Source organism: Phyllostomus hastatus, unplaced genomic scaffold (assembly GCF_019186645.2).
Source record: "Phyllostomus hastatus isolate PE091 unplaced genomic scaffold, TTU_PhHast_1.1 phas_scaffold_193, whole genome shotgun sequence".
Taxonomy (NCBI): domain Eukaryota; kingdom Metazoa; phylum Chordata; class Mammalia; order Chiroptera; family Phyllostomidae; genus Phyllostomus; species Phyllostomus hastatus.
The window spans coordinates 12503658-12526661 of record NW_025334015.1 but is presented as its reverse complement, the minus strand read 5'-3'; the positions used below and the strand labels follow the sequence as shown (position 1 = coordinate 12526661).

The following is a 23004-nucleotide window of genomic DNA, read 5'->3' as shown; positions in this document are numbered from 1 at the left end:
AGGGAGTGTCAGGGAGTCCTCTGAATAGGACTGACTTTTCCGTTACCTGCATTTTCTCTTTCCATTGCTTTGGTTACCCACAGTCAAACATTAAATGGGAAACTCCAGAAATAAGTACTACGTAAGTTTTAAATTGCACACAGTTCTGTGACAGGACGAACTCTCATGCCCTCCGGCTCTGTCCCACCCAGTATGCAGATTTCCCTTTGTGCAGTGAATCCATGCTACAGACAGTATAATGAGAGCTTATGAGAGACTGACCACACTGCTGTGGTCTATCATTATTACCATTTATAATAATTGTTCTTCTTGTCGCTAATCTCCTACTGTGCCTAACTCATAAATTAAGCTTTATCCTAGGCAAATACATATAGGAAAACAACATAGCATATATATGGTTCACTACTATCCATGGTTGCAGGCCCCCACTGGGGGTTTGGGAGTGTATCCCCCGAGAAGAAAGGGGACCACTGTATTGTGAACATTTTTGAGGGATGGTTTCTGGAGGGGTTTGAGATGGTTCCAAGCTGTTTTTTAAAGAATGTCAGCAGGAGGGTGGAGGGAGAAGGATGTTGTTTCTCTAGCCACAGGGAGAAGTTTCTGGGTGGGGAGGTGCCGAGGACTGCTCGCCCTGGGCAGACGACTCCCCGAAGCCAGCTTGCTAACCAGGGATTGGCGGAGAGGGCACCTGGGAGGTGGTCGGGCCTTACCTGCTGACCTTCGGGTGCCTTGGCTGGACCCCAGCCTGAGCCAGACGGAGCCTTGGGATGGAGGACACCACAGTGAAACAAGGACATCCTAGCTGCCTCACGTCGGTAGTGAGGCGTGAATGAGGCGGTTCCCTCCCTGTGGGACTGAGAACCGAGTGTCTAGCTGCTCTGTTACAGGGAGCATGGAGGGGCCAGAGGGTGCTGGTACCTTTTTTATTAACTCTATTTTGAAAAAAAATTTTTGAACCCTACAGAAAAGTTGTAAGAATAGTACAAAGAACTCCCTAATTAAAAAAATTCACCTTTTGGGTTTTTATTGGGTTGTTTGTTTAAAATTTTGTTTTATGTATTTTTTATTACAGTGATTTATTTATTTAATGATTTTTAAAATTACAGTGTACATTCAGTATTATTTTGTGTTAGCTTCAGGTGTACAGCCTAGTGGGTAACAGTCACATACTGTACAAAGTGTTCCCTCCCCCATGTTTCCAGTACCCACCTGGCAGCATATATAGTTATTACAATGTTATTGGCTCTATTACCTACACTGTACTTAACACCCCGTGACTGTTTTGTAACTGCCAGTTAGTACTTCTTGATCCTTCATCTTTTTCACCCAGCCCCTAACCTCCTTCCCCTCTGGCAACCATCAGTCTGGTCTCTGTATCTGCGACTCTGTTTCTGTCTTGTTTATATTATTCTTCAGATTCCACGCATAAGCAAAATCATGGTATTTGTCTTTCTCTGACTGACTTCCTGATATTGCACTTAGCACAACACCCTCTAGGTCCATCCGCGCTGGTGCGGGTGGCAAGATTTCATGCTTTCTTATGGCCGAGCAGCATCCCATTGTGCACACGCACTTCGTCTTCTTTGTCTAAGGGTCTGTCAATGGGCGCTTGGGCTGCTTCCATAGCTTGTCCATTGTAAATAAATAATGCTGCAGTGAACATGAGGGTGCATATGTTCTTTTGAATTAGTATTTTGGGTTTCTTTGGATAATTCCCAGAAGTGGAATCTCTGGGTCATGAGGCAGGTCTATTTTGAAGGTTTTGAGGACCCTCTACAGCGGCTGCACCAGGCTGCATCCCCACTGCCAGTGCACGAGCATCCCCTTCTCTCCACATCGTCGCCAGCACTTGTTGTTTGTTGTTTTATTTATGGAAGCCATTCTGGCAGGTGTGAGGTGGTATCTCGTTGTGGTTTTAATTTGCATCTCTCAGATGATTAGCAACTTTGAACATCTTTTTATGTGTCTTTTGGACATCTGTATGTCTTCTTTGGAGAAGTGTCTCTTCAGGCCCTTTGCCTATTTTTAAGTTGGGTTGTTTATTTGCTGTTGAGTTGTATGGGTTCTGTATAAAATTTTGGATATTAACCCCTTATCAGCTATATCATTGCCAAATATGTTCTATTCAGTGAGTTGTCTTTTCATTTTGTTGATGGTTTCCTTTGCTGTGCAACAGCATTTTAGTTTGATGTAGTCCATTTGTTTATTTTTTCTTTTGTTTCCCTTGCCCAAGGAGATACATCAGAAAACACGTTGTGAAGAGAAACGTCTGAGATTGTGCTGCCTGTGTTTTCTTCGCAGAGTGTCATGGGTTCAAGTCTTACATTTAGGCCTTTAATCCACTTTTTGTTTGTTTTTGTGTGGTGTAAGAAGGTGGTCTAGTTTCATCATTTTCCTGCGTGTATCTGTCTGGCTTTTCCAATACAGCTTATTGAAGACTGTCTTTATCTCATTGTATGTTCTTCCCTCCTTTGTCAAATGTTAGGTGGCCGCCCAGGCGCGGGCCCATTTGTGGGCTCCCTGTTCCTCCCCACTGATCTGCATGTCTGTCTTCATGCCAGCACCATGCTGTCTTCGCCTTCTGTTAACATTTCACCACATTTGCTTTCTGTCACTTCACATGCTCGTACAATAATAATTTTGCACCATTACTACTTATTGAAGAGTGGGTGACAGACAACATCGCCTTCCATTGCTAGGCATTTCAGTGAGTGTCTCCTAGGAACCAGAGTGGAATGACCTATTTCAGGACATTTCTGTACAAACAGTGCATAATGCAGACACCATTATTAAGTTTTACCAATTGTTTCAGTGCCTTCTGAGAAGCAGAGCCCTGCTGCCCCAGCCAAGGCCCAGGGCGGTCTCTAGCACCCTTTCATCTGGAGCTCCCCCCAGCCCGGCGCCGTCTCTCCTTGCTCGGACACATGTGAAGAGTTGTAGAGCTGCTTGTTTGTAGGACGTCCCTGGATTCGGCTTCGCTGATATTTCCTCGTAATCAGATTCAGGTTGTTGATTTTGGCCAGAACACCAGGCACATACGTCATGAGGCACGAGGTGTCGGTGTTCCCGTCAGAAGTGAAGTGAGCTCTGATCACTCGCTGTTTCCCCTTTGTATTTAGTAAGTGATCTGTGGGGAGATACTTGAGACTGCGCGTGGGTATTCTGTCCTCAATGTGTTTCCACCCAGTGGTTTGACATTTATTGGGCATCATTGGCTCTTGCCCAAGCTCCTTGTGAAGTTCAGTTGCAGGTTGACGCCACAATTGGCATTTAGACAGACACTGGAGTTTGCTTTTGGTTGCCTTTGAGAAGCTGCATCAATTATTATCAGTCAGGTTTTATCCCATTTGGGACAGAGATGCTTTCCTTGGGTTTAAGATCTGAAAGGCCAGATTCACTTCCTCGTTTGTTCAGTGTTTGTTAAGTGCTTACTGTAGGCCCAGTGCTGTTCCGGGTGCTGGGGCTCAAATGATTTAAAAAATTTAGTCCCAGCTGGTGTGGCTCAGTGGATTGAGCATCGGCTTGTGAACCAAAGGGTTGCCGGTTCGATTCCCAGTCAGGGTGCATGTCTGGGTTGCAGGCCAGGTCCCCGGTTGGGGGCACGTGAGGGGTAACCACACATTGATGTTTCTCTCCCTTTCTCTTTCCCTCCCCCTCTTTCTAAAATAAATAAATAAATAAAAATCTCTTTTAAAAGATTAAAAAAAATAGACATTTCTTTAAAAAAAAATTAAAAAGTTGGACAAATTAAAATGTTCATCCTCTTGGAAGGTACATGGTAATGGGGGGACCAGACGATCAGGCTGCACTCTCTTGGCAGGTGTGGCGAGGGAAGGGGACAGGGAAGGGGGAGGGTGCCTCTGTAGCCAGGGCCACCCAAGGGCTGTGGGGAGCCAGCCTCTGGGCAGAGACCTGACTGATACAAGGCAGCAGCCGGGACCACGGCGGGAGGCCTGCCCAGCAGGGGGACTGCTAGCACAAGGCCTAGGAGTGGGCATGTGCTCGGGTGATTTAGTGGGAGTGTAGGCAGGTCGGTTTGTCCGGAGCAGAATGCCGAGGGGGAGAACGGTGGTAAATGAGTTTGGGGAGAGGTCCGGACACCGTAACGCAGGCCTGTGCTGACTGCGATAGGGGGCCAGACAGGGGTGTCCCACCTGTGGCCCGAGGGCCGCATGCAGTCCATGATGGTGATGAACACGGCCCAACACAAAATCGTAAATTTACTTAAAACATTTTTTTTTTTGCTCATCAGTTTTTGTTAGTGTTTATGTATTTAATGTGTGGCCCAAGACAACTCTTCTTCTTCCAGCGCGGCCCAGAGACGTCAAAAGGTTGGACACCCCTTGTAGACAGTCCAGGTGCGAGGGGATCAGCCCCTCAGCAGAGTGAGGAGCTCAGCCAGCCCCACCCCGACCCCAGCATGTGGGAATCCCGGCTTCCCGTGGTGGCGGTGGTCTGCTGGCCCCTGGGAGGGACTGGCACGAAGGGCTGAGAGCACAGCGGCAAGGGCGAGGTTTCTGCCTCCAGGAAAGGGAGGACCGCAGGAAGTGAGCAGCTGGAAAACGTCTTTTCATTTGTCCCCTCCCACTGAGGGGAAGGCAGGAGGGGGCTGGCCTGTGAGGTGCCTGCTTCCTCAGCACCCTGGGTGGCTGGGGTGGTCTTTTGACAAGCCTTGGCAGACAGGGGCATGCGTGGGGGCCCAGCAGCGTTCTGATCTGGAGCGGCCAGGGATCCCCAGACTGAGAGCACAGGCCCTGTGTCCGCTGCCAAGAGGGCTAGGCTGTTCTCCAGCATGAGCTCTGCCTTTGTCCCGCCCGTCTCCCCAGCGCGAGGGAGCATCATTGTTCACGGCTTTTCTCCCCTCAGCCCAGCCCAGGAAACTGGAACACTGGCCAGGCTGGGACTGAGAGCTGGCGTTGGGGGAGCACTTTCCTTTTTGTGGGGGGGAGCTTTCCAAATGCTTCCCATCTCCTGCTCACTGCCTTCTCACAACAGCCCAGGGTTACAGAGCTGCTGAGTGCAGAGTTAGGATTTGAACCCAGGCTGATTGCTGCCAGAACCTCTGTTTTCTCCACCAAGCTGCACTGTAGACAGCACGGGACTCCCCTAGAGGCCATTGCCAGGGCCGCTACAGCGCCTTTTGTCCCATTTCAGGCCATCTCCTGCCTCTTGAGATCTTGTTGTGCTTGACCTCTGGCCTGTGGCTTTGCGCTGTCAGACAGTGGTGGGGGTGAGTGGGAAGTAGGGGACACCTGATGCCGCTGCCTCCCTGTCAGGGTTCAGCACAGAGCTTCCCAGGAAGTAGGGTGATACTTACTTAGCATGTCCAGCGGTCCAGACGGCTGGTGCTGTTTAATGCTAACTATAGCTCTGTGGGGCAGATTTTACGGCCACCCTTTAACAGATGAGGAAGTGAGGCTCCGAGAGCCAGGTGGCACAGCCAGTGAGTGAGAGGAGATCCACGTGTCAGCTCAGGTCCCACATCTTCGCACCACCCTGGCCTCCGCAGCTGACGGAATAGGGGCCTCTGGTCCCCACGGAAGTCATGTGCTGGGTTTAGCCCCTGAGGACATCTCCCCCGGGCTGGTGTCGAAAGAGCACCAGACCGACTGGGTTCCAGCTTGTCTGCCGGGCCTTGCAGCGTGACTGACGTCAGATACATCTCAAATTGCTGTCAGCACTTTTCACCCTCCTGTGAAATGGGATTAAAGTCCCACCTCGAGTCCTCAGACCAAAAGTGAACGTACGGAAAGGTGGTTCTCCGTTGGTCTGGAGAGATGTGAGCAAAGGTGAGAGTCTGCCGGAGTGTGAGATGCACCCTCCAGGTTTCTCCCCGTTTCTCTGGACGGACACGTCTATATCCAGAGTCAGGGAGTCGGGGGCGTGGCTCGGGGGAGGCGGGGTTCTTTTGAGAAATATCCCAGCTGATTTTAAACACCGTTTCCTTTCCTGCCCTTCATATCTCTGTTGATGTGCCGTACACAGGGGTGGGCAAAAGTAGCTTTACCGTTGTTCTTATGGAAAAAGACAAATGCTACAAATAAATAATGCACTAATTAGTAAGTAAATAACGCAAGAATAAACCTACTTTTTCCCACCTTTGTATAGACATTAGAGTAATGATAACAGATGTAGCAGATGTTATTAGAAATAGAGAAAAGGGCTTCACCAGGTGTATTCGACCAGGGCCCCGCCCTGCAGTCTTTTTAGGAACACTGCCCAGTTCCCTGGTAGCGGAAACAGTGATTCTCAAGCACGGGCAGTTTTATACCCCAGGGACGTTGGGCAATGCCTGCGGACGTTTCGGTAGCCACACGTGGGGCGGGCTTTTACCAGCACCTCGGTCAGAGCCTGCAGTGCTGCTGCGCGTCCCGCGGTGCACAGGACGGCCCCCACAAAGAGGTCAGTAGGCCCAAGTGTTGGTGGTGTCGAGGCTGAGAAACTGTGGGTTGAGAATAGCCGGCTTTTGCATAGTAAATATTTGCTATCTGTCAGAGATTGTTCTAAGTGCTTCACAGGTATTAACTGGCTTAATCCTCCCAATCCTATGACATAGAAGCTATTATCCTCAGGTGACAGATGGGAACTCAGGAGCATGGGGAGGCAAATGACTGGACTGGCATCCAGGCCCTAAGGAAGGAGCTGGAGAGGCGGGACTTGAACTCAGTCAGCTCCAGAGCTCGTGCCTTTAACCATTCGCTGTGCATCCCGCACTGCTTGCCATGGAGGGGCTGCTTGGCTTTGAACCAGATTTTTAGCTGTGGGTCTAGAAACCTAGAGATTTGGTATGTGAGAAAAGTCAGAAACTTTTTATTTCTGTGCCCAGCAAATAAAGGGGGAAGCACGAAGGGTAGGGTGATGAGTTTTCCAGGTTCAGAGTGTGGCCCAGCTTTTGAATTCAGTGGCCCAGGCACCTGTGGGAGGGATCGTGGGTGACATGACAAGAGCTTCAGCCTTTGACTGCCTTTGCCAGGGAATCAGCGGCGGGGCAGAGGTTGTCCCCTTTCCCTGGCGGGGACCCTATGTGGCCGGGCTGTGCAGGGAGTGGGCCTCACTCTGCGCTCCCGGGTGGCGGTGTGTCGTTGCAGACGTGAAAACCACCGTGGTGTACCCGGCCACAGAGAAGCACCTGCAGAAGTACCTGCGCCAGGACCTCCACCTGGTTCGAGAGACGGGGAGCGATTACAAGAACGTCACCTTCCCTCACCTGGAGTCCCAAAGCCTCAGCATCCAGGTGACTGGCCCAGAGGGGGCAGACCCACAGTGCTGTCCCAGTGGCTAGTGTGCCCCTCATAGGCATCAGTTGAGACCCTACCAGGAGCCATCACTGCCCCCCAGCCAGGCTGTGGGGCTGCGGCGGAGTCCCTGCCTGCATGGGGCTTACCTCCTTGTGCAGGAGTCAGACAGCACGGAATGCATCTGAGACCGTGTGGGATGCAGCCTCACAAGCACTATGGGCACAAATCGGCAGGGAAGTCACATAAATAGCCCTGCGGTGGGGTGGTCACGGTTCCACAGAGGACAGTCATTCATACGGGAATTGACCCCAGTCTCGGGCATGCCCCTGAGGCTCCCTGAGGACCTCAAAGTGACCCAGTGCATTGGAGAATCTGTCTGCTCGGCAGTAGTCATGACACAGTCTGGGGGGGCGGGGTGTGCCTTTGCCAGGTGTCTGAATAGGCGACGGATACCCGATCAGGCCTGCCCCTCCAGACTTAGCACCCCAGCCTCCAAATGCTGAGGCTCAGAGTAAAAAACTGCCCTTCGCTAGTTCTCCCTTGCATTCACTCCATAGCGGGCAGGACCTGATTGTCTCCGGGGGCTTTGTGCAGACTTTGTTTCCCAGGGGCTGTGTTTGGGGGTTGGCAGCGTCTCCTCAGTGTCCTCAGTGACTGGGCCAGATTCAAGGCCATTTTAGCTAGCAGGACCCGATTACTCCTTGGTCTGGGCGCAATGCCAGCCAGCGCCTCTGCCTGGAATTGGCCCCGTGAGAATGTCAGCGTTAACTGTGACGGCTGAGTTGTTTTCTTGCTCGCTCACTGGCTCTTGCCGTCTCCATGGCTTTCTCACTCACCCTCGTTCTCCATGAACATTTCTCATCCACTCTCCCCAAGACTCAGGTTGCAGTGGTGGAAGGCGTTCTGTTGCGGGGAACTCCCAGCCATTTCCCCCAGACCCAAGAGAAGGTGGGTGTCCTGGGTGCAGGGGCCTTGTGGGCTGCATGTACTCGGGAGGAGGAAGCACAGGGGGGTTGGCAGGCTGGGTGGTAGGTGCTGTGCACCCACAGCCCTCTTTCCCTGTCTGGCTGTATTTGCATAGGTTCCTCTGACTCACGCTGGCTGAATTTTTTTTTTTTTAAGTCCCAGCACTTGCTCTGTCCTCTAAGTAGAAAAGAGATGTGTCCACATCTTCCTAGATAGCTTCTGCTGTCAGGGTCCTGGAGGGATCTCCTGGAATATATGTTCTGTGTACCAGTTGCACATCTGTGAGATTCAAGAGAGGAAGCCCTTAATATAGGCAGTGTGAGTCATTTATGTACTTCTGCCATGATTCAGATCCTTCTAGAAAATCATACGACAAAGTTCTACTACTCTGCCTGCTTCTGTTTGCCACGAGCACGTTCTGTGTATTCCTTCTTGACTGTTCCTGGCAAGTTTACAGGCACTCAGCTTAACTGGCAACAGTCATCTTATTTATTGAGCATGTACTATGTGCAGGCCCTGGGCTAGGCTCGGGTGGGTCCCCAAGGTAAACACTGGTCCCTTCTAAGAAGACAGGTGTGAGGCTGACAGCTGAAGCGCAGTGCAACTAGCACTCTGGTGGTTTATATGGAAGGTGTGGCGACCCAGAGGGGGAGTGATCCGCTCGGACAGGGGGATGGCCTTGCAGCGGAGGGGATCCTCCAGCTGCGGGGGACAAATAGGAGTTTACTGGGTAGACGAGGTAGACAGGGCTTTCCAGGCAGAAGGAAGGGCAAGTGCAGAGGCACAGAGGGTGGGGGAGCCCGAGGCCAGCAGAGGCCAGGAGGAGGCATGTGTGCTGTTCAGGGCCTCACACACCTTGCTGATGGTTGGGGTTACCTGGTGAGATTTTCCAAAATACAGAACCTAGTCCATATCCGCTGAATCAGATGTTCAGGGAGTGGAGCTGGGGAGTCTGAATTTTAAAAATATCTGTTGTGGCTGGTCATCAGGTCTGAGAACGATTGCCACAGCCAGTGAGGGTCCCCTGAGCAGTTCAGTCCTAGGCGCCACGTGCTCGGAGTCAGACCCTGGGCGGAGTGTGGTGAGAGAGGGAGCAGAAGGGCTCTGAGCGCCGCGCGGTCTGGACGAGGCCGAGGCCGTGAGTTCAGAGGCGGGGTTTAGGAGCCGGGCAGTGGGAGGAGGGGGGGAAGAGCCAGGATGGCTCCAGGTCTAGCCTGCCCGGTGAGTGGACAGATAGTGGGGTTGTTAACCTGGACGGGGATGGGGACGGCAGAGAGCGTTCACGTGGAAGACAGGGAGTTCAGTTTGGGACATACTGAGTCCCCACGAGGTACCAGGAACTGTTCTAAGCGCTTTATGGGCATCACCTCAAAAAACGTTCACAATGGCCCTTCAGAGATGGCAGTTGGAAGCCAGGTGATCTGGCTCCTGGGCTTTTAGCCAACTACCTTCTTTGGCTCCTCAAACTTGGTGCTTGTAACTTCTAATAAAAATGCCCGGTAAAAAACGCAGTGGGACGCCTGGATTCAGAGCAGGAGAGATCATCGGGCTGGAAATGCCGGTTGTCACTGAGCTGGGGCTTCGGTGTCAGCCAGGTTGGGTTCTCACTCTGCACCCCAGAGTGGTGTGACACTGTCCTTCCCTCCCAAAGCCCAGTCTCCTCGTCTGGCAAAGGTGGCTACGGTCCCAGGGGAGACTGAGAGAGGTGTTGTGTGTCACATTCCCACTGCTGCTCCCAGCACAGAAAAGGCGCCAGAATGGTAGTTGCCATTAAGCACACCCAGGTGACAGTTTGGGAAGCAGGACAGGGCAGTGCAGAGCTGAGACACGTGGAGGGGCGGTCAGGTAAAAAGGGTGGCCAGCGGACAGGGCCCAGTGGGTGGATGAGCAGAGAAGCGGGAGCGTGAAGGAGGAGCACAACGTCCCGGGGCGGGGAGGGAGGTCTGGGGTGGGTGCCAGTGTCACTGCTAGGAGGCCCTGCAGGGTGCCTTCCAGAAGCCGTGAGGGCCCACTTATAGGCCCGTCGTCATCGGGGGCCGAGTCTCCCAGCCATGCTTTCGGGGGGTTCACTCCCATTACGTAACCCCCTAGGTTCTGTGAGAGTCCTTTGCCTGCTTCTCCTGCCTTTCTCACTGGGCTTCTGGCCGAGACTCCATGTGCATTTCGGTCCCTCCTGCTCTCCCAGAGGCCTTGCCCCCGTGGCCTGGAGCGTGGGCTCCGAGACCACACTCTGGCTTAGAACTGCATGGGCTGCCTCGCCCCTGCTTTTCCCTTGGCTACAAAATGGGGTGCTCACAGCCCCGAATTCCCAGGATTGCTGTGAGGACAATCCCCATGAGGCCCTAGAGCAGAGCCTGGCACATAGTGGGACTGCGCTGGCCATTCCCCACCTGCCTGGGGCCACTGGCCGCCCCACTCTGGCACCAGCCTCAGCCTTGCCCTTCGGTCAGTGCTGCCTCCTTTGCTCTCATCTTCTCTTCCTCCCCCAGTCGGGCTTGTGGCCCCCACCACTGTTCTCAATTCAAGTAAAGCTGCTCAGGCAGATGTCCTAAGACTTCCTTCTGGGAATAGGTTTTGCTCTCTGCATCTCTTAGGCAGGAAAGGAGGGAGGTCAAAGTTTCTGAGTCTTGTTTTTTAATTACCAGCTTAAAAATCATTATCTCAAAGGGAAAAGCTTGGGTCCCCTTCCTCCTCCAGACCTCGCCCAGGGAGTTGAGGCAGCCAGGCTCTTCTCGGGGCGTGTGGGCCTTTCTTCTTTGCAGTGGGTAGGCCACGTGTGACCTGTCTGTGGGTCTTAACTGGCGGGCTAGGTGGCCCAGCTATTCCTAGGCAGGTACCCTCTGTTCCCAAATTCTTCATCTCAGAGAGCTGCACTTGACCTTGGCCGTGCTGCCCAAGAGCTGAGGAGAGCTGAGGCTGCGGACTCCTGGGAGGAGGCGTGCAGACTAAACCAGCCCCTGGCCCTGGCCTTTGTGGCACTGCCTGCGCCACTCTCCTGGGAGTGGGCAGAGGGGCCCTCCGGCTCTGATGGTGTCAGTGCCCTGGCCGCCCGCGCCCCTGCTGTGATCTGGGAGGTGGATGGGCAGCAGTGTGAGCCCAGCCCTGGTCCCCTGTATGGCTTTCCAACAAGGTTGGAAGGAAGTTTCCTCTGCAAAGAATGCTCAGAACTGGGGGGAAGTGGAGAAGTGTTGAGGTCTGCGGTCTGTGGGCTTGAGCCCTGAGAAATAGGGGCCTTAGCTTAGCCTCCCTGCAGGAGGCTGCTGTAGGAAGGCCATCTGGACCTTCGCTGTAGTGATAGCCTTGGCACCCACCTCATGCCCAGGAAGGGCTCCCGGAGCACTGTGGACGGGCCAGAAGTCCTGTTGACAAGGTGGCCTTCAGGTCTGCTTTGTCACGCAGGGGCCTTGTCAGCTGACACTGCTGTGGTTCCAGGTGGGCAGAGGTGCTTATCCAACCACTCTGAGAATCCCCGGGGCAGGGCAGGAAAACTGCACACATTACTTTAGAACCTCCACCTTCCCCCGTCTGACACAGAGCCAGCTTCCTCTGCAGAGGGATCTCCCAGCCTGGCAATGCACTGTGGTCCTGCATACTGTGGGCCAGGCGGGCGGCTCCTGGTCATGTGGGCAGTGGAGGGTAGATGCAGACCAGGCCTGTGAGGCTGCAGCATGCGCACTGCTGACCCGGAGAGCCTGAAGAACCAGCTCTGTCTGCATGGCAGGGGCCTCGTGCGGATGGCTAATGACTGAGTGTCAGCGGTGGTAGGAGGGCAGGTCTCTTCTGGACTCGTGAGAGCAGATCCTGGGGGACAGGACCGCCTGAGTGTAGATCCCCTGAGGTCAGTGGCTGACCCTCCTAAAGGAGCCAGGGAGCTGCCCTAGCCCAGGCTGGGGAGTCTCCCCAAGGGGTGGTGACTGGATCTGAACCCCTCTCCCTCCCACTCCTTCCAGTGGGTGTACAACATTCTCGACAAGAAGGCGGAGGCCGACCGGATTGTGTTCGAGAACCCAGATCCCTCTGACGGCTTTGTCCTCATCCCCGACCTCAAGTGGAACCAGCAGCAGGTAAGAGGTTTCCCCCGGGGTCCTCTGCTCTCGGAGTGCCCTGCCCCCCTGTTGCTGGCCTGCCTCAGCCCCACCCTTCTTTCTCTTAGTGGTCTCTCACTCTCTAAGCAGATTGTAGCCCACCAGCAAGAGAGGTCTGAGCCCTGCGGTGATCATGCATGCCTGTCATGCACTAATGTTTATACTCCACTGGGTCAGTTTAAAGCCCTTTCGGTCCCCCCCAGCGGCCCCCACACTGTGTAGTGTGGGGGGGCGGCATGAGGCAATGTTTGCCTAACCACATGGGCCACTCCTTAACCAGCCAAGTGGCTTGGGTGGCCCCTCTCACCTCCTGGAGCCCTGTGGTGGACTGTTTGCTTTTCTTGGTTCCCCGGGACACCGGCAGATCCAGGTAGGCCCATGGTCTGAAGTAGTGACGGGGCAGTCGTGGTGAACAACCTGGCATCCCTGACATTGCCCTAATCACGGAGGAGGCCTCCTGGCAGCCCCTTCTGCCCCTGAGCCTCCCGGCTTTGTTTCCCGGCGTCCCTCGTGCTGGCCCTCTCTGTGCCAGGCAGCCTGCCTCTCTGCAGCTCCTTTCCCGTCCTCACTCCCCTGTGTCTGCCCACCGCGCATCATGACGTACCATCTGCTCTGCTCTGTGGGCAGGCTCACGTGCCCCGACAGTACCAGACCAGGCAGAGCAGCGTCTTACAGGAAGCACTGCTCCCACCGCAGAGTGGCAGTGGGCCACACTCGGCCTGCAGTGGGCCGGGGGCCAGGAGAAGGCCAAGGCAGCCAGAGGTGGGATTGCCGAGTAGGAAGCAGTGGGTAGACAAACGCCCCTGTCCTCCTACTAGACTCTTTTGTGTATTCCAAGCTCGGGTTTCTGTTCTGCTTTTGGTGGGCCTTTCAGGTTTTTGTGCTCCTCCTGCAGTCACAGGACAGGCGGCAGCGTCACTCTGGGGTCTGGGCCCTGTCCCCCACCTTGGATGCCCACCCTCGTCTCTCTGAGCTGTGGCCTGCTCATCAGGCCTTGGGGTCCTCACTGAGCCCACCTGCTGTTTGCTTGGTTTTGCTTTCGTGATTTCTGGACCTGCCACGCTGCTCCTTCCCTTCCGTAAAAGGGGCTGGGAGCCTGTGGTTGGGGCAGAAGGCCAGCGTCTCAGCGCAGGCACACAGGCGAGCGAGCACCAGCTGTCGCTTACAGGAGACGAGAGGGAATTCCTGTGCATGCTTGAGGGGTAGTAGGGAATTTAAAGGGAGTTTCCAGAAGGTGGAGCTCTGCGTGATTTGCTAGAGCCAGGTGAGATCGAGGTGTGGGGTGTTGTGGTGCACAGAGGCTGAGAGAACACCTGCCCCCAGCCCCCGCATCTCCTCCCCACCCTGGCCTCCGTGGGGGAAGCCAGACTGGCTCTGGAGATGTTGGGGGTGCTGGGGCGAGGTCCTAGGGGTACTAGCGGCAGCTCTGGATGGTGCCTTTGTGCAGCTCCACAAACCCCAGCTGCCCCTCAGCAGCCCTGCGTGTGGAGGTCCTGGGTGGTGCACTGGGTCACGGGGGTGGGGGCGGCATAGGAGGAGCCTCTGACTCACAAGACTCATGAGACTGGGGGGTGTGTGCTCTGCATGGGAACGGGACCAGCGTCCTCCTGACCTGGTGCTGGCAGGCGTCCTGGCTGGCCTGTGCGTGGACGCGCTCGCCCTCTGTTCTCTTGAACACAGAAAGGCTTCAGGAACCGCATGGGGTTTCCGGCCACGCGTCTGGACTGACCCTCAGTGGCCGCGAGTGGGCAAGCTGAAACATCGGGCTTTCCTAGATGACCGTGTAGGTGCCATTGTTCTTGACCTTTGCTTAATCAGCACTGATAATGCCACATGTCATGATCTCAAATCCTTGATCTGCGACAGAACACCAAAATCAACAGTTCCCTGACAGGCAGGCAGCGCATCCAGAGGGGACACAGGCCAGGCGGACTTCTTTCCCTCACAGCCACGAGGTGAAGGGGGGGGTGCCTGGTGCTTTCCTCGGGGGTGCTCACCTGGGATCCCCCCTGCTGCTCTTTCTCCCAGAAGTGTATCTTTATATCATTTGTATATATTTGTGTAGCCCCCAACAGATGGCTCAGGATTAGAGAGACTCTTTGTCCATCTGTCCATCCATCCATCCATCCATCCATTCCACGAATACTTATCAAGTCCCTAATGTTTGCTAGATACTCTGCCTTCCTAGAGGTTGTGACATCCGTTCCTCAGCTTTCTGAAGAGTTACCTGTTTATTTTATTTGCTTGCTTCTTGTAGGCCCAGTTTATACATGTAGGTAGTAGACTGCAGATAGTACAAAGGGTGTGCAGTGAACGGAAGTTCCCTCCATGCATTTCCCCGCCCCAGAAGAGAGAAGTTCTCTGTTCTTCCAGAGAGTCTTTGCATGTTCTCTGAGTAAGCACACACGTACACGCACGCACACACATATTGTGTGTTGGTCTAGACACACACACACTTTCAGTTTGTGGGGTTTAGGTGCTCTGGTCTAAGGTTCTCAGACCCTGCCCTTTTGGGCCGCTCCAGAGGCGGAGGGACGGGCTCTCCAGAGCTCCAGCCGGTCTCGGTCTTGCTTTTTGCCAGGAAGCTGTGGCTTTGATGGCACTGTCCTGCCTTGTAAAAAGGGATTGATGGTGTCTTCTCCCAGTGTGACTGATGGGCCAGCTTCTGGGGTGCCAGCCGGAGACCCTTGCCAGCCCCTCATCTAGCTTTGTCAGGTCCTTTCTCCCGGCTGGGGGCCCTGTGGTTGACTGCAGAAATCTGGGGTACGACCGATATCGAAGAAGGGCTTTCCCTCCCTCTCCCCAGCCGGTGAGCCGACACCAGCCCCAGGCTCCATTCCCCGTCAGGTCTGTGGCTCAGGGAGATGTGACTGGCTGTCAAGCTGGGGGTTTGTCGGCAGACTCCGTTTAAAACGGACGCTCCTGTTGTTTGGTTGTCCTGCGACAGTGGCACGTGGGGCGGCGGAGACTCCCGCAGACACACCCCCTCCCCTCTGGGGTTAAACAGTTCTGTTTCCTGGCTGCTCCCCAGTCCTCCAACGAGTGAGAGAGCGAATGTCCTGGACACATGTCGTGAGAAGGGAAAGCACAGAAGGGACCCGTGGGTACAGCTGAGGCCTGGGTGGGCACAGCTGGGTCAGCTGCCCCGAGGTTCCCCCGGCAAAGAAAACATCTGCATCAGGGAGAGGCACAGCTGGGCATCCAGAACCATGTGGGACGTCTCATTCTCACCTTTTAAATCAGGGCTCTTCAGGGGTTGGTCTGGTGACTCACGGTGCCTGGAGCATTTCATGCAGAGCTGACAGTTCAGACTATGGGGCGGAGTGTGGCTGGAGTCACCTCAGGCCTTGCCCATGGAGCCCTGGTGTCTGGGGCCTGCCTCCTTCGTACAGGGACGTGGTACCAGCCCAGGCCGGGGTCTGGGTGAGTGAGGCGGGGGGTGGGGCAGGGGGGCATTGCCCAGGCCAAGGAGGAAGTCATTCGCTGTCCTGAACAAGGTCTTGTTGACTTTGGTTCTTGTGCTGCTGTGAACTCCAGGGTTTTGGCTCTGTTCCGGGAGGACAGTAGGAACGGCTGTCTGGGAGCCCGGGGAGATGGGAGATGGGCAGGAGAGGGAAAGGTTTCCAGGCCCTGCTGGCTCCCCGCGGAGCTGGCCCCAGACTCCCTTGCACCCCACACACCCGCCTCCGGGGCAGTCAGGTTGCTTGCTCTCCCCTTGCGGGCCCCACACCCAGCTGCCCCTGAGCCTTGGCTTTCACTGCTCCTCCACTGGAATGCCCTTTCTCTAACCCCACGTCTTCCAGACCCAGGTCCCCTGCCTCCTCTTCCAGGAAGCCTCTCTGGATAGCCCTTGCAGACAGTCTTTCCCCCTTCCTCCTGTGCGATTGCTTCGAGTCTCACAGTAGTTACTTGTGTGAGTGTGAGTGCAGTTAGACCATCAACTCTTGGAGGGAAAGAGCTGGCCTTGGCCCTTTCTGGAACCTCATCAGCTCTGTGAGTACAGAAGTACTCCCATCTGGGATTCTTTAGCAGGAGGGATAAACAGAAGTCCCGTTCCTTGGGTCATCCCCACTTACACACCCTGGACACATGGGTCCCCACGTGGTCTGGGGACCAGTCCTGCTGTGGCCCCTGCACTTGGCTAGAGCTGGCTGTGCAGGACTGGGCCTGGGTGCTTGCCAGAAGCTTCCCTGGGATTGGCGTCCTCCCCAGGCCCTGTCACCCACTGAGCCTGGTTTACCCCCCGTCTCTGCAGCTCGATGACCTGTACCTGATCGCCATCTGCCATCGCCGGGGCATCCGGTCGCTTCGGGACCTTACTGCAGAGCACCTGCCGCTGCTCAGGAACATCCTCCGGGAGGGGCAGGTGAGTCACCCGGCCGAATGCCCTCGGAGCCCAGAGCAGCCGCACTCCGGTTCAGTGTGCTCCCTCCAGCAAGGTCTGCGCCCTGCCCAGCAGGAGGTCTACAGCAGGGGCTTCTTTCTGGACACCGGCGTGGAGGCCACACACAGGCTCTGAGCCCTGTCGCCTGGTCCTGCCCCATCCTCCCATCCTCCATTCAGCCACCTTTCTTCTCCCCACACTCGTCCTCCTTGTCTTAGGTCCCCACTTTGGCCCCTGCCTTTCTCCAGCAGGCCACACCTGGGACGCCTGTCCATCCCAGGATCGCCTGCCTTGCCTGTGACGGCCAGGTCACACAGCCATGTGTCTCGAGTAGCGGGGTCGTAGGCTCTGATGCTGAATGTAGGACCCCCCTCCTCCAGCCCGAGGGCAGAGACTGCATTCTCTAGCGCCCGGTCTTCAGGGACACCATCTATCCGGGGTGTTTACTGAATGGAATGACATTACTAGGGTACTAAAAGGAGCCCTGAGGTGAGGGACGATTGGGGAAGAGAGACAAGAATCCAGGGTGGTGGCCCTTATTTTGACATTCTGACCCAAGCCAGCTGGCTGACCTTGGGCATCACGTCTCTGGGCCTCGGTATCTGGTTATGATCCTTCTGAAACCTCCCTTCTGTAGGGCGGTTCTCAGCCTTTTTTCCACTCTGGAACATTCAAAAGTCCCCCCACAGGCACTCCCCCATGCCAGGGCCTGGCAGTCATGGGTGCTCCTCTCCACAGGAGCCGCCCGAGGCCCCGCTGCACGTGGAGGAAGGGCCCCGCCCGGTGCTCTCCGTGAGCCTCGGACCGCTCCGTCAGTGCCCTCACCCTCCCGTCCCTCCGTCCTTGTTCCGAGGGACTCGTCGCTCTCCTGAAACACCCTGCCACCAGTGGCAGAGAGTGGTGTCTTGTCTGTCTTTTGGGGAGATACCTGGCCAGCACATTCACCTGCCCTGGCAGATCTGGGGGCCTCGCCCTGCTCATCCCAGGAAGCCCTTTGGGTCCCTGGCCCAGGTCTCACCCTGCTGCAGAGATCCCTGGGGTGAGCTCCAAACACAGACTGCAGTTCTGGGTGTGTTCCAAGCCCACTGAGGCCCTTGTCTTTCCTCCTCACCTCTGACCCCCTTAGGGATTGGCCCACAATGGGAACCGGAGTCCCCTGTTAACCCCAAGCCTTGGACACTCCGGAAGAGGGGGCTGAGAGGAAAAGCCCTACCCCTGAGCAAGGTGGGGGCCCAGGGAGGCGGAGCCAGAGTCCTTTTCCCTCCACCAAGGCCCTAGCTCCTCATTTCTGAGCTCCACCCGATGGCGTGCTGAGGGAGGACACGGCTCCTCCCCGCCACTTGGTGCTGTCCGTGTTTACAAGCCGTCCCCAGTCGGTCCCTGGGGCGTGTCCTCAGGCACTGGGACTCGCTGGATTCCCAGCAACAGCTGCTTGAGGAAGCAGATGTTTTACCCAGATTGGCTCTGGGCACCCTGACCAGGCCACTGCCCCCTTGCTTTGGGAGAGCGAGCCTCAGCCTTGCCGCCACCACCCGTGTTTGTTGAATCTTAGAAAGCAATTCCGGGACCTGAAGTGCACAGTGCGCAGAGGGCTTTGGGAGGGTTTTTACCAGACGTCCGCAGGCCGGTCTGGGGTCAGGACAGGAGGAGGGTCTGGCGTGGTTTCGTGCTCACACAGCGACCCCTTTCCTGCCACTGCCCTTCTCCCCAGGAGGCCATCCTGCAGCGCTACCAGGTGAAGGGGGACCGCCTCCGCGTGTACCTGCACTACCTGCCTTCCTACTACCACCTGCACGTGCACTTCACAGCCCTGGGCTTCGAGGCCCCTGGCTCCGGGGTGGAGCGGGCACACCTGCTGGCAGATGTGATCGAGCACCTGGAGCGCGACCCCGAGTACTACCGGCAGCGCACCCTCACCTTTGCCCTCAGGGCGGATGACCCTCTGCTGAAGCTCCTACAGGAAGCCCAGAAAAGCTGAGTCTGCCCAGGGCTGCCTGGAGGAGGACACAGATGTGTGGGACTTGGGTGGAGGGCACTTTTTAGCACCAAATCCAATTTTTGTAATGTGTTTTGTATTGGCTTATTTCTTATATGTGAATAAAGCATTGGTCTCATTTGGTGTGGACCGACGGTGCGGTCTGGGGAGGCAGGTGCGGAGGCAAGTGGAGGGGGAGAACCCTGGGAAGGCCTTGAGAAGCGAGGCCAGCCTGGGAAAGGGGCGTGGCTTCGGCGGACCTGGAAGGCTGCCAGGCCTGTGTCCGGACCCTGCACACCCATCCTTGTGACTTCCTTGTCCGGATCTGACTGTGCCTCTCCCTGTTTTCTCTCCTGACCCTACTGCCATGTCCGTCTTCCTTCCTGGTGGAGTGCCCCCAAAAACCACATGTGAAAACTCTCTGGAAATCATCTGTAGCACTTTTTAAATGGCACTTCCTCTCTCCAGTCCCAGCATTGAGGTCGCGCCTCCCAGGGTGAGTCAACCCTGCTGATAAACTTGTTGACAAGGAAGAGGGCTTGCCCCCTGGAACGGGGAGGGTTTTGATAGGAATCATGACGCAGGCCCAGAGAGCCGGCCTCCGTCTCTGCGATCTGGTCAGCGAGTCCCTGGCCTGGAGGTTGTTATCTAGGCAGGAAGACAAAACAGCTCTCAGGAGCAGCAGAAGGTCAAGTACCAAACCGTGTACCAGCAAGGGTGAAGCGATGCGGGTGCGGTGGCTCCGGTCCCAGGTGTGGCCAGCGTCACAGGCCCCTGTTCGTACAGTCCCAAGAGCGAGAGGGGACTGCGGGCTGATGGCCCGTAGCGAGCCAACACAGGCATGTCTGCCCATGAAGGGTGACGTCTGCCACTGCTCCGGCAGAGCAGGGACACGGGCATGCGTGTCGAAGGCACACGATGAAACACGTGGCGCGCTCAGCACAGAGGACAGATGTGTCACAGTCCCGGGGGGCTGGTGTGTGTGCGCGGGTCCTCAGGGCGCTGGGTCCCGCTCAGGGGAGCGCTGCGGGGAGGCAGGGCACCGGGTTCTGCGTCAGGCAGGGGAGTGGCCCTTCCTCTGCCTGCCCTGGCCTCGGACTCGGAGCCGAGCCCGCTCGCTCCTTCGTCGAGTGTGTGGAGCACGCACTGTAGGCAAGGCTCTGCGCAGGACACTGGTGAGTGGTGAGCCGACGGCCAGAAGTCTTGCTGGGGCTGACGTGTGCCCGTGACAGCGGCCGAGGCCCGAGGCCCGAGGCCCTCCGAGCCTGCCGCTCTGTGCAGGGGAGGTCTGCTGGGTGTCCGGGGAGACAGCGAGGCCTTGTCCTGCACGGTGACTTGCTGATGGACGGACTGGAGCCAGACAGTGTGCTGGGTGTTGGGAACACAAAGGTGACGATAGCACGGCGCCTCCCCTGGGGCGCATGGCGCAGACAGGTGAGTGGAGGAGTGAAGACAGACGACTTTGGGGAGCTGCTGTGAACGCAGGTATGTGAGGGGTCTGGTGTGAAGCATTACTGTGGGGAGACACTGTGCGTCGGGTTGTGACAGCACTTGGCACACGGGCCCCCCAGTGCGCCTCCAGCGGGGCAGTGGGGCGCCCAGCCTGCAGGCCACCGAGGATGGCTGGGAATGCGGCCCAAGACAGACATACATTCACTTAAAACATTATGAGGATTTTTTGTGATTCTATATCACAATGGATTTAATGTGCGGTCCAAGACAACTCTTCCTCTTCCCGTGTGGCCCAGAGACGCCCACAGGCTGGACACCCCTGCAAACGGAGTAAGGCCTTGAGGGTGGGGAGGCCGGGGCAGCTGGGTTAGAGGGGGAGGTGGGACAACCGGGGGCGCACCTGTTTCCCCCACCAGGTGACAGTGACAGCTGTGGAACCAGCTGGCTTGGAAGGGACCCCCAGCCTGCCTTTTCTCCATGTACAAGGAAAATACGTGTAGGGAGGTCTGAAGAAGAGACCCCTCTGAACTGTCGTGAAGATAAATGCCAAGGGGAGTGGAGGGGACCCTAACCCTGAGAGGCTGCTCGCAGAGCAGAGGGACCCAGTCGTGGGGGTGTTTTCTTCTTGAAAGTTCAAGTCTCTCAGCGGAGGTCTCATCTGACTTTAGGCTGAGGTTGTGGACGACTCATCCTGAGCCAGAAGGAAGGCAGCCAGGGCCGCCCAGGGGACAGGCCGCCACCTCCCTGGAGTTCCGCCCCACCCTGTGAAGGCATTCCCTGCCCCTCTGGGTGCGACTCCCGAGCCCCACCTCTCCTTCCTGGGTTTGTTTAGCTGTCCGCCAGATTCCCACCGACAGGCATGTGTGGACGGGAACCACAGGGCGGTGGGGGAACAGGAAGACCCGTGGCACCTTCTGCAGCAGGGGGTGCAGGGTGTGGCAGAGCCTAGGACAAGGCAGTAGGTAAGGGCTGCTCCAGAGGGAGGCCCGGCTTTGCTGCAGGTGGTGCTGGGAGGCAGGGAGGGTGCCTGGGTGTCAGGATCAACTCTGCTCTCACAGAGGGGCCAGGCTCAGTTCTCTCCCGGCGCCTGCTTGAGAGCAACCGAGACCCAGGGAGGGAGTGCAACAGGAGCATTCGTACAAGCTGGAAACGGCTCCCCCAGAAACCCCACCTGTGGCCAGTGCCGCCACGCACAGGAATAGTCACTGTCCCTCCATTAAACAACTGCTCGGAGCTGTGGTGGACCCTGACGGACCCTCCGGGCCCTGTCCGACAGAGAGCTGCACACCTCTGTCACCACCTGAACTAGTTCCTTTGCTGCCATGCCACCTTACCCGAATCCTCAGACGCACAAAGAGCTGCAGAGAAGAACTCTGTCGCACCTCCTCTGAACTCGCAGGGAACTTAGAGCAGGTGTCCTCTCTTTCTGACCACACATTCCACTTCCCTGCCGTTTCTAGGGCATCTTTGTTCCCAGGGACCGCAGGGTCCAAGAGCAGCTTCCTCCACCACAGGCACTGTGGGCTGGAGCAGGTGGCAGCTACGGAGCCACCCCCCGGGGGCTTTTACCTGCAAATAAGGAGCTGGGCTCTGGACCCAGGTCTCCTGGTACTCATTCCAGGAGATGCAGACTAAGGGCCACTCCTCTGCCTTATGTTTCCTTATCACTTAGCGGAACCCAATGCCCTGCCTTCCCCGAGAGCTTCCTGAGTAAGGCTGAGTATTCCTGAGCCCCACCTCGACAAGGTAGCACTTACGAGCCGCTCCGGCGGTGGGGCGGGGGCACCTCTGTGTGATTGCGTGATTCTGATGTGCGTGCCTGCATCCCGCTTTGCTGGGGCAGTGGCAGATGCCGCCCTTCCCAGAGCAGTCCCGGAGGCTCCACCACGGGCTGCCGGCCCCCAGCTCCGCCCAGCCTCTCCCTGGCTGGGCTGGAGAAGGAACAGGGCAGTTGGAGGCTTGATTGCTATTGTTCCTGGGCTCCTCTCAGTTTGCCCAAACATTCCTCATGTAGCAAAATTGCTGACTGTTGTCTATTTGTCAACATTCCTTCATGAAACAGAAAAATAACATTTGGAAATGAGTCAGACACTTAAGGTCCACTTGGCATGTCTCTGTGGAATACAGATCCCCAAACTGAGAAGTCAACAATTACATGCAAAATAACATTTAAAGGTGTCTCTCTCGTTATACTTCTATATCTAAACATTGTAATGTATCGATTTTACTTCTGAGTAGGTTGCCATAGGTCTGCTAACTCTTCCCTCTCAGAAGGACTAAATGTATAATCCAAACACGTGTATATATAATGTTAAAATGTCTTTTATAAGAAGCTGGTGATAATTAATGGCTATTGTGTTTCAAATATCCTCACTTAGCAAAATAAATGTTGACAACCTTGTGTTTGTTCCATGATTGTTATTGAAATCACACTGGATTCTGAAATCTATATAAACTTGAAGCTGTCCAGTTTTAACCACCATTAAAAAAATAAGTGTGGACTGAATTTGTTTAAAGTATCTGGAGATAGAACCCACATGATGCTTACAATTTAGTGAGGCATTAATTACAAATAAATTACAAGAGTGGCGCAGAGGGAGCCAAGAGGGGGCTACGGGAGCATGTGCTGAGAGGAGCCAAACTTCTAGCGTAAAACTCAATGGTCAAAGGGCCGGCACGGCCAAGGCCTGGTGGTTCGGCCCCTGGGGTTCAGCAGGGCTGGGACCCAGCTCTTAGCTTCTCGCACGGGGCACACGCAGACAGCTTGCTGGCCAGTTTTTCCTGCAGCACCAAGGTGAACGTTAGGGCTCGTGTGGGGGAATATATACACACACCTTCCCTCCCACCTGCTAAGTTCTTCTAGCTGGCTAGTCATCAGATCAAAGGGACAGATTGACAGGAGCA

At 55.8% G+C, this 23004-nt stretch overlaps 1 protein-coding gene across 1 annotated transcript in view; it reads left to right on the top strand.

Moving 5' to 3' along the window:
- DCPS (decapping enzyme, scavenger) overlaps positions 1-18787 on the top strand; it is a 39054-nt gene extending 20267 nt beyond the window's left edge. The window contains exons 3-6 of the mRNA XM_045860284.1: positions 7089-7234; positions 12155-12268; positions 16545-16655; positions 18385-18787. Of these exons, the coding sequence (XP_045716240.1) occupies positions 7089-7234; positions 12155-12268; positions 16545-16655; positions 18385-18651 (638 nt within the window). The 3' untranslated portion in view covers positions 18652-18787. The remainder of the gene's footprint in view (positions 1-7088; positions 7235-12154; positions 12269-16544; positions 16656-18384) is intronic.
- The last annotated feature ends 4217 nt before the right edge of the window (positions 18788-23004 follow it).